This window comes from Entelurus aequoreus, linkage group LG18 (assembly GCF_033978785.1).
Source record: "Entelurus aequoreus isolate RoL-2023_Sb linkage group LG18, RoL_Eaeq_v1.1, whole genome shotgun sequence".
NCBI lineage: Eukaryota > Metazoa > Chordata > Actinopteri > Syngnathiformes > Syngnathidae > Entelurus > Entelurus aequoreus.
The window spans coordinates 9,668,279-9,679,388 of NC_084748.1; the positions used below are offsets into that span (position 1 = coordinate 9,668,279).

At 34.8% G+C, this 11,110-nt stretch overlaps 1 protein-coding gene across 1 annotated transcript in view; it reads right to left on the bottom strand.

Moving 5' to 3' along the window:
* Nucleotides 1-11,110, bottom strand: part of LOC133634271 (voltage-dependent T-type calcium channel subunit alpha-1I-like) — a 334,793-nt gene that overhangs the window by 304,487 nt on the left and 19,196 nt on the right. Inside the window, exon 2 of the mRNA XM_062027399.1 lies at nt 1,317-1,418. Coding sequence (XP_061883383.1) covers nt 1,317-1,409 — 93 coding nt within the window. The 5' untranslated portion in view covers nt 1,410-1,418. The remainder of the gene's footprint in view (nt 1-1,316; nt 1,419-11,110) is intronic.

An 11,110-nucleotide genomic window follows, 5' to 3' on the forward strand; every position in this document is an offset into this window, starting at 1 on the left:
AACAAAAAGTCGAACATCCAATGATTTTTTTGGGGGGGGGGGGAATATTTAGTTTTTAGTAGAGAAAAGTTAGAATATGAGGTGAGAAAAAATATATATATAAAAAAAAAAGTCAATTTTTACTGTAAAAAAACTAATAATTGTACATATGTTTATTACATGACCTATTTATATCATTTTATTTTTAGAATTTTATATTATAAACTAAGGTAAGTAAATCAAAATATGACAAAAACATTGCAATTCCACAAAAAAATGTAAATATATATATATATATATATATATATATATATATATATATATATATATATATATATATATATATATATATATATATATATATATATATATATATATATATATATATATATATATATAGAGAGAGAGAGAGAGAGAGAGAGAGAGAAAAATACAAATGGATGGATGGATGGAAAATTATTTTGTTTGTGGAATAGAAAAGTTAGAATATTAGAATATGAGGTGAAAAATTATATATATAAATTATATTATATATATATATATGTATAGTCGAGGTTTCTGTGGTTTATCAGTTATACAGTGCTCAATACCGGGGTAGAGCGGAATATACGTTAGGTCAGGAAAAAACACAGAGGCTATTTCATCCCTACAAGCCTGTTTCCTGGCTTGTAGGGATGAAATAGGAATTAATTTTTTTTTAATGTTTAAATAACACGTAGTTATTAAAAAAAAGATATATAAACATGCACACAAAAATACGAAAGAGTGCATACTAAAAATAAAAAAAATAAAATTATAATATATATATATATATATATTTATTTTTATATATATATATATATATATATATATATATATATATATATATATATATATATATATATATATATATATATATATATATATATATATATATATATATATATATATATATATATATATACATATATAAGGTTCAGTCATACTGGAAAAACTCCTAATTGTGTGTGTTGTATATAAGACCGTGAAGAAAGTCCCACACGACCGATGCCATGTTTGTTTACAACGAGCCCTGAGCAAGTTTACGACAGCGCTGCACGTCTGAGAAAAGGAGCGCTTGGTTTGCTTACCCTAACCCTCCTACAACACTGTACAAGTATTGAAGCATCCTTTTCTTTCACCTGTTAAGAAAGATATTTTCATCTGATTTACCGGTATGACATTTTTAATTCCTTACATTGGCCGATATTTATCGTGCAAATCTAGTAAAAACATGTATCGTTTGCACGTGTGTGTGTGTGTGTGTGTGTGTGTGTGTGTGTGTGTGTGTGTGTGTGTGTGTGTGTGTGTGTGTTTACCTGCAGTATTTGACATCGATCGGAGGAGCAGTCGATGTTCTCGCAGGGTTGGTACATTCCCAACGTGACACAGTTCAGCAAGATCACCATCATGCTCACACGCTCGAACCAAGTGATGACAGAGTCAAAGTCAAGGAAAACTTCAAAATGCATCAAACACTTTCCAGATCGCGATCAAAAGTTGACATACACTTGTAAAGAACATCATGTCATGGCTGTCTTGAGTTTCCAATCATTTCTACAACTCTTATGTTTTTGTGATGTAGTGATTGGAGCACATACTTGTTGCTCACAAAAAAACATTCATGAAGTTTGGTTCTTTTATGAATTTATTATGGGTCTACTGAAAATGTGAGGGTCAAAAGTATACATACAGCAATGTTAATATTTGCTTACATGTCCCTTGGCAAGTGTCACTGCAATAAGACACTTTTGGTAGCCATCCACAAGCTTCTGCTTGAATGTTTGACCACTCCTCTTGACAAAATTGCTGCAGTTCAGCTAAATGTGTTGCTTTTCTGACATGGACTTGTTTCTTCAGCATTGTCCACACAGTCAGGACTTTGGGAAGGCCATTCTAACACCTTCATTCTAGCCTTTACCACTTTTGACATCACATGGACAAAAGATAAGACCTTCTGGAGGGAAAGTTCTGTGGTCAGACATACTTGCCAACCCTCCCGTTTTTAGCGGGAGAATCCCGGTATTCAGCGCCTCTCCCGACAACCTCCCGGCAGAGATTTTCTCCCGACGAACTCCCGGTATTCAGCCGGAGCTGGAGGCCACGCCCCCTCCAGCTCAATGCGGACCTGAGACTGAGTGGGGACAGCCTGTTCTCACGTCCGCTTTCCCACAAACATTTTTTGTCAGACTTCTCCATTGGACACGGTGGCCGAAATGATATACTCATCATGAACGGAGAAGTTAAACAGGACAATACTGCCATCTAATGGATAGCCACCGGAACACTGAAATTCAAGTAATTTTTTTTTTTTCTATGTAAATAAAATATATATATATATATATATATATATATATATATACATACACACACATATATATATATATATATATATATATATATATATATATACATATATATATACACATATATATATATGTATATATATATATATATATATAGAATTCAATGAAAGTCAAGTATTTCATACATATATATATACAGTATATATATATATACTGTATATATATATATATATATATATATATATGTATATATATATATATATATGAAATATATATGAAATACTCGAGTTGGTGAATTCTAGCTGTAAATAACCACGCCCCCAACCACGCCCCCCACCCCCAAACACCCCCACCCCCACCCCCCCCCCACCCCCGACCAAGACCCCAAACACACGTCAAAATTGGTAAAGGAATGGCTAAATCGGGCTACAATGAAGGTTTTTGGAATGGCCTTTTCCAAAGTCCTGACTTAAACGTGTGGACAATGCTGAAGAAACAAGTCCATTTCAGAAAACCAACACATTTAGCTGAACTGCACCATTTTTTTTTACATATATATATATGTATATGAATATATATAGTTATATTGCAAACAGGTGCAATATAACAAGAAAATAACACAAAGCTGCCAGGCAGGCAGTTTCATACTTTAAAACTGTCATTGCTGAAAAATAATAAAATCTCATAATCAACAAATAGATCTAGAGATTTAAACATTACGAGTAAAAGTAACGCCTGATTAAACATGTCCATAATTAGCGAGCATGTCGTCATGAATCCACTTGGACCTCAACCCCCACCCCAAGTGTGGTAAAGTCCAAGGTGAGATCCCACCATCTGCTTTTTCTTCGGCTTCTCTCCACAATGAAGGCCGACAGCTCGTTTATTGGCTGGCCGGGGAGGCGCTCGCACCAGAAGTGAAAGTGAAAGTGGCTGAGGAGAAGCTCCGTGTGCGCCTTGAGCTTGTTTACAAAAAAACACAAATCATTTAAGCTCCCACTCGCACGCTCGCTGCTGCAGCCCGCAAGAATGTTCCGGATGCAGCAGGCTAGCACCGCCGAGCAGGCTCAGGAAGCGCCTCCGAGCCTCGGGCGTTCCGCAACAGGAAGGAGGTCACAAGGAAAGTCTGGTGCTCGTAAAACGGGTTTTTTTTTAACGTTCATTCGGCACTAATCTAAGATCTCCTAGGCGACGGGATGCTCTGCTCTTTTCAGGGACCGACGACCAACACAAAGATCTTTAATACGACAGGAGTGTGCAGCTGTTTAAGATAAAAAAATAATAATAAAACCTTAATAATGGGAGTCAAAGATCCTTTCATGTTCTGTTTCGACAGTAGATGCTGTTTTGGAAAAAAAAAGTATCGTCAAAGATCCTCTATGTGACAGAAGTGTGCTGCTCTTTCATAAAACATGCCGGTGAAAGATCCTCAACAGTGCGGGATTTTGTATTTCAGAACCGACTGCGAAACTGTAAGTCAAAGATCCTCTATACAACAAAAGCTCTGTGCTGTTTTCAGGATTCACACCGAAAATGCAAGTCAAAGATCTTCTATGTGACAGAAGTGTGCTGCTGGTAAAAAAAATTTAGAAAAAAAAGAAGAAAAAAGTAGTGAAAGATCATTAAACGTATTTGACGGTTGTGCAATGTTGTTTTTTAAGACTTGTAAGTCAAAGATCCTCTATATGACAGAAGCTCTGTGCTGTTTTAAAGGATTTACAGCAAAAATGCTGGTCAAAGATCCTTTACATGACAGGACCACTCTGCTGTTTTAAAACACCTTTTCCTCAAACACGCAAGCCAAAGATCCTCTATATGACAGAAGTGTGATGCTGTTTTTGTTTTTTTTAAAGTAGTGGAAGATCATCAAACGCATTTGACAGTTGTGCATTGTTTTTTTTAGGAATCGTAAGTCAAAGATCCTCTATACTACAGCACCACTTCGCTGTTTTTAAGGACCTTTTTTTCCAAACACGCAAGTCAAAGATCCTCTATATAACAGAAGTGTGCTGCTGTTTTGTTTTTTTTAAAGTAGTGAAAGATCATCAAACATATTTGACAGTTGTACAATGTTGTTTTTAGGAATCATAAGTCAAAGATCCTCTATATGACAGCACCACTTCGCTGTTTTTTAGGACCTTTTCTTCAAACACGCAAGTCAAAGATCCTCTATTTGACAGAAGCGTGCTGCTGTTTTTAAAAAAAAAAAAAGTGAAAGATCATCTAAAGTATAATTTATGACAGTTGTGCGATGTTGATTTTAAGAACCGACTGCAACATCGTAAGTCAAAGATCCTCTATGCAACACAAGCTCTGTGCTGTTTTTAAGGATTTAGAGCAAAAACACAAGTCAAAGATCCTCTAATGAAAGATCATCAAAAGTATATGACAGGGCCACTCGGCTGTTTTTTACGACTTTATCCTCAAACACGCAAGTCAAAGATCCTCTATATGCCAGGAGCGTGCTGCTGTTTTTAAAAAAAAAGTAGTGAAAGATCATCAAACGTATTTGACAGCTGTGCAATGTTCTTTTTAGGAATCATAAGTCAAAGATCCTCTATACTACAGCACCACTTCGCTGTTTTTAAGGACCTTTTTTTCCAAACACGCAAGTCAAAGATCCTCTAAATGACAGAAGTGTGCTGCTGTTTTTTTTGTTTTTTTTTTAAAGTAGTGGAAGATCATCAAACGTATTTGACAGTTGTGCATTGTTGTTTTTAGGAATCGTAAGTCAAAGATCCTCTATGCAACACAAGCTCTGTGCTGTGTTTAAGGATTTAGAGCAAAAACACAAGTCAAAGATCCTCTAATGAAAGATCATCAAAAGTACCGTATATGACAGGCCCACTCTGCTGTTTTTTACGACTTTATCCTCAAACACGCAAGTCAAAGATCCTCTATATGCCAGGAGTGTGCTGCTGTTTTCAAAAAAAAAAGTAGTGAAAGATCATCAAACGTATTTGACGGTTGTGCAATGTTCTTTTTAGGAATCATAAGTCAAAGATCCTCTATATGACAGCACCACTTCGCTGTTTTTAAGGACCTTTTCTTCAAACACGCAAGTCAAAGATCCTCTAAATGACAGAAGTGTGCTGCTGTGTTGTTTTTTTTTAAGTAGTGAAAGATCATCAAACGTATTTGACAGTTGTGCAATGTTGTTTTTAGGAATCATAAGTCAAAGATCCTCTATATGACAGCACCACTTCGCTGTTTTTAAGGACCTTTTCTTCAAACACGCAAGTCAAAGATCCTCTATATGACAGAAGTGTGCTGCTGTTTTTAAAAAAAAAAATAGTGAAAGATCATCTAAAGTATAATTTATGACAGTTGTGCGATGTTGATTTTAAGAACCGACTGCAAAATCATAAGTCAAAGATCCTCTATGCGACACAAGCTCTGTGCTGTGTTTAAGGATTTAGAGCAACAACACAAGTCAAAGATCCTCTAATGAAAGATCATCAAAAGTACCGTATATGACAGGCCCACTCTGCTGTTTTTTACGACTTTATCCTCAAACACGCAAGTCAAAGATCCTCTATATGCCAGGAGCGTGCTGCTGTTTTTAAAAAAAAAGTAGTGAAAGATCATCAAACGTATTTGACAGCTGTGCAATGTTCTTTTTAGGAATCATAAGTCAAAGATCCTCTATACTACAGCACCACTTCGCTGTTTTTAAGGACCTTTTTTTCCAAACACGCAAGTCAAAGATCCTCTAAATGACAGAAGTGTGCTGCTGTTTTTTTTGTTTTTTTTTTAAAGTAGTGGAAGATCATCAAACGTATTTGACAGTTGTGCATTGTTGTTTTTAGGAATCGTAAGTCAAAGATCCTCTATGCAACACAAGCTCTGTGCTGTGTTTAAGGATTTAGAGCAAAAACACAAGTCAAAGATCCTCTAATGAAAGATCATCAAAAGTATATGACAGGCCCACTCTGCTGTTTTTTACGACTTTATCCTCAAACACGCAAGTCAAAGATCCTCTATAAGACAGAAGCGTGCTGCTGTTTTTTTTTAAAAAGTAGTGAAAGATCATCAAACATGGTTGTGCAATGTTGTTTTTAGGAATCGTAAGTCAAAGATCCTCTATACGACAGCGCCACTTTGCTGTTTTTAAGGACCTTTTCTTCGAACACGCAAGTCAAAGATCCTCTATTTGACAGAAGTGTGCTGCTGTTTTGTTTTTTTTTAAATAGTGAAAGATCTTTAAACATATTTGACAGTTGTGCAATGTTGTTTTTAGGAATCGTAAGTCAAAGATCCTCTATGTGACAGCGCCACTTTGCTGTTTTTAAGGACCTTTTCTTCAAACACGCAAGTCAAAGATCCTCTATTTGACGGAAGTGTGCTGCTGTTTTGTTTTTTTTTAAATAGTGAAAGATCTTTAAACGTATTTGACAGTTGTGCAATGTTGTTTTTAGGAATCGTAAGTCAAAGATCCTCTATATGACAGCACCACTTCGCTGTTTTTAAGGACCTTTTCTTCGAACACGCAAGTCAAAGATCCTCTATTTGACCGAAGTGCGCTGCTGTTTAAAAAAAAAAAAGTAGTAAAAGATCATCATCAAACGTATTTGACGGTTGTGCAATGTTGTTTTTAGGAATCGTAAGTCAAAGATTCCCCAATATGACAGGGCTACTCTGCTATTTTTAACTACCTTTTCCTCAAACACGCAAGTCAAAGATCCTCTACGCAACACAAGCTCTGTGCTTTTATTAAGGATTTACAGCAAAAACCCAAGTCAAAGATCATCAAATGAAAGCTCATCAAAAGCCACCTTGCTGTTTTTAAGGCCATTTCTTCCGACACTCAAGTCAAAGATCATTAATATGACACGAGTGTGCAAAAAAAGCAAGTCAAAGATCCTTTATATCACACAAAAAGGCAAGTCGGAGGAAGAGCTCATATTTAAATGAGCCGTTTTAGCCGCGTAAACACTTTCTTCTCTCCACTGAGCTGCCCTAAGGTATGCGCACTCAGCGGACCCTTCATCATCATCACCATCATCATCATCATCGTCGCCATAACATGAGCTTTTTATGTGACGGGCGCCATGAAAGAAAAATTGCAGGTCGGCACTTTTTCCCTCGCTCTCTATTCCGCTCACTGAAAGACGCTAATGCCAGCAGGCTGTAGTCAAAGATCATCTATTCGGCAGAGCAAACGTTGTAAAGACCCGAGCAGCCAGACAGGCGACAGGGGGATCGCTCGGTTTGGTTTCAAAGATCCTCTATTGGACAGGAGCATTACATGTCAGCGTGACTTCATCACTGATGCATTGTGGGGGTTCCGCATTTGCTCCTAATTGCACTTGCTGGTACTTTGCAGCAAGGTTTTTTTCATCTACGTGACGGACGTCACACTCTAACACATCGTACCTGTCACTTCAGTTTAAGTGCATGACACTTACCTCGTTAAAAAGAACACAAATACGCGACAAAAAAAAACAAATTTTTGTACGCGTAAAAACATAATTTAAAAAAAAAACAATTGCGGCTCCAGGTTTGAAAAAAAACACAAAAAAATAACATCATTTGTGGCAAAATAATTTCAAAATTATTAGATTTTTTAAAGCCTGACTTTGATCACAAATTATTTATTTTTTTAAGCAATTTGCACAATTCCTACACAAAAGTAAATTAATTAATTGGCAAAACAACTACTGCACCAAACTAATTTGTTCAATTCTAAATAAGTCAAAACGACTTAATATATCATAAAGAAAACATCGATCCGTAAAAAATAACGGCTGTAAACAATAAAAATAATTTGAAAAAATATCAAAAATACTTCATTCTGAAACCCAAAAAAACGCACCAAAACTTGACCAAAAACAATATTTTGCAGACCAAATAAAATGAAATGAAAACCACAAAAATCCCTATTTGGTCCAAATCCGTGGTTTTCAAACATTTCTCACCAAGTACCACCTCAGAAAACACTTTAAAACTCCAAAAACCACCATCAAAATACAGTAGCATAGTAGGCCTAAATATTCATGAAAAATTTGGGCCACTGTAATATTGCACACAGTTTGAACAGTAACACTTTGTTTGAATATTTAATTATTATTATAATATATATATTTTTTTTTTTTTGGCGTGCCACTAGATGTTCCACACATTTGTTAATAGTTCATACAGAGTAAAACAACCAAAACTTATTGTATAATTAAAAAACATTATTTTTTTAAATATAACAGCAAAATAAAAAATAAAAACATTGGACCCAAAAACCCACCAAAAACATTACTTTGTGCACCAAACAATGAATCTTTTGAGCATAAAACCAAAAGTGCTACAGAAACTTCCTCCTTAGTAGCAAACAATACTACTTCTGCAATTACAAACAACTTAAAATACAACAAAAACACTCATGTGTATCACTTTCTCATATTTAGTGATGCAAATGTTTAAAATAGGAATTATAATAAATATATTGTACGATATAAAATTGTAAATACACAATTGGATGGCACCAAAAATACCTAATAAACCATAAAAAAACACATTAACCTTAAAAAATAATGTTTCTTAACCTTAGGGTCCATTGTTGGGCCCCCTTATAGGGGCACCAACATATATATTTTTCTCAGCTGTGGTCTGTATAGGCCGCAGCGGTTCTCAGTTGTAATACACTTCCCCACCACTTGTGGCAGTAATGACAACCTCAAACAAACAGAAGAAGTCTGGAGTTAAAGCCATGGAGAAGTTTCCCAAGTGCAAAAAATATGACTAAAGTGGCAAAGCTGTATTTTCAATTTCACTTCATTTTTACTGACGGTTTTGTTAAGAAACATAAATTGTTATAATTTATTACGTTGATTTATTCTAGAACTACAGAATTATATACACATTATATATATATATACACATATTATATATATATATATATATATATATATATATATATATATATATATATATATATATAATATATGTATATAATTTTTTATTTTTTTTTAATTATTATTTTTCTATGAAAACGCCTGCTTTACAACATTATTTCTTGTGCACACCAAACACAAATTTTTTTGCCAGCAAAAAACATCCAAATTGGTTGCAAAAACTACAGTTTTGCAACAAAAAATACTTAAAATGCCACAAAAACAACACTTTTCATCAATAAATAAATATATTTAAACCTCTGTCATGTCATTGACAGTTTCGTTAAGAAACATAAATTGCTATAATTTAAGTTTTTTTATTCTAGCACAACAGAATTATATATATATATATATATATATATATATATATATATATATATTATATATATATATATATATATATATATATATATATATATATATATATATATATATATATATATATATATATATATATATATATATTTATTTTTTTCTATGTAAACGCCTGCTTTAAACATTATTTGTTGTGCACACCAAACACAAATCTTTTGCCAGAAAAAAAAATCCAAATTGGATGCAGAAAGTACAGTTTTGCGACAAAAAAACACTTAAAATGCCACAAAAACAACACTTTGCATCAATAAATAAATATATTTAAACCTCTGTCATGTCATTAGTGATGAATATTTCCATATACAAACCATAACAAACACAATATCAAATCAAATCAAATTGTAAATAGTTGGTTAATTTGCAGTTACAAACAAAATCTATCATAAAAATCTTTATGAATTGTGCAGAAACAATAAAAACATCAGACTTAAAATTAAAACCACTTAATTATGCATTAAATTTTGGACCATAGAAACACATTTTGCCACAAAAATATCCTCCTTATGAGCAAAAACTACTACTTCTGCTACAAAATGCAACAAAAAAAAATCAAAATGATACACAATATTAAAAAAAAATGTTATTTTGTACACCAAACAAAATAATTGAGAGATAATTTTTGTGACAATCCGTGTATGCTAACGTTGCTACACAACTTTCCCTGACGTGTTGTTATTAAAACACAACATTTATTGTAATATTTGACTTCCTTCACTTTCTTTTCTTGCTCATGATATCTCTGCACAGCTGCCACAGGACTCCCCGAGACATGTGTTGCTATGGCAACCGGCACTGGCACACAAAATAAAATAAAATATTAGAAGCCCTCTGCGCTGTGTGTGTGTGTGTGTGTATGCGTGTGTGTGTGTGTGTGTGTGTACATTTAAATAACTCAGAAGTTGGCAGATGAAATCACCAGTTAATTATCTCTAAAAAAAAATTTAAACACACACAAACACACACACACACACACACACACACACACACACACACACACACACACACACACACACACACACACACACACACACACACACACACACACACACACACACACACACACACACACACACACACACACACGCACACACACGCACATTAGGTTGGTTTAGTTGAGATTGTGGTACAGAATGAGTTCATTTATTATTCCATCGTCTCCTCAAATTGCCAGAAGATGAAGCGTGGCGTCCGGAAGTAGTTCAATAAAGATGGCAGCAAAAGGAAGAAGTGAAATAAAAATGGCGGCGGCGGCGGGAAATAACAAAGGAAAGATGGCGGCTTCGAGGCGAAATCAAGATGGCGGTGTCCGGAAGTAGTGAAATCAAGATGAAAGCAGGAAGTAATGAAGTTAAGAGGGTGGAAGCAGGAAGTAGTGAAGTTAAGAGGGCGGAAGCAGGAAGTAGTGAAGTTAAGAGGACGGAAGCAGGAAGTAGTGAAATTAAGAGGGCGGAAGTAGGAAGTAGTGAAGTTAAGAGGGCGGAAGCAGGAAGTAGTGAAATTAAGAGGGCGGAAGCAGGAAGTAGTGAAGTTAAGAGGGCGGAAGTAGGA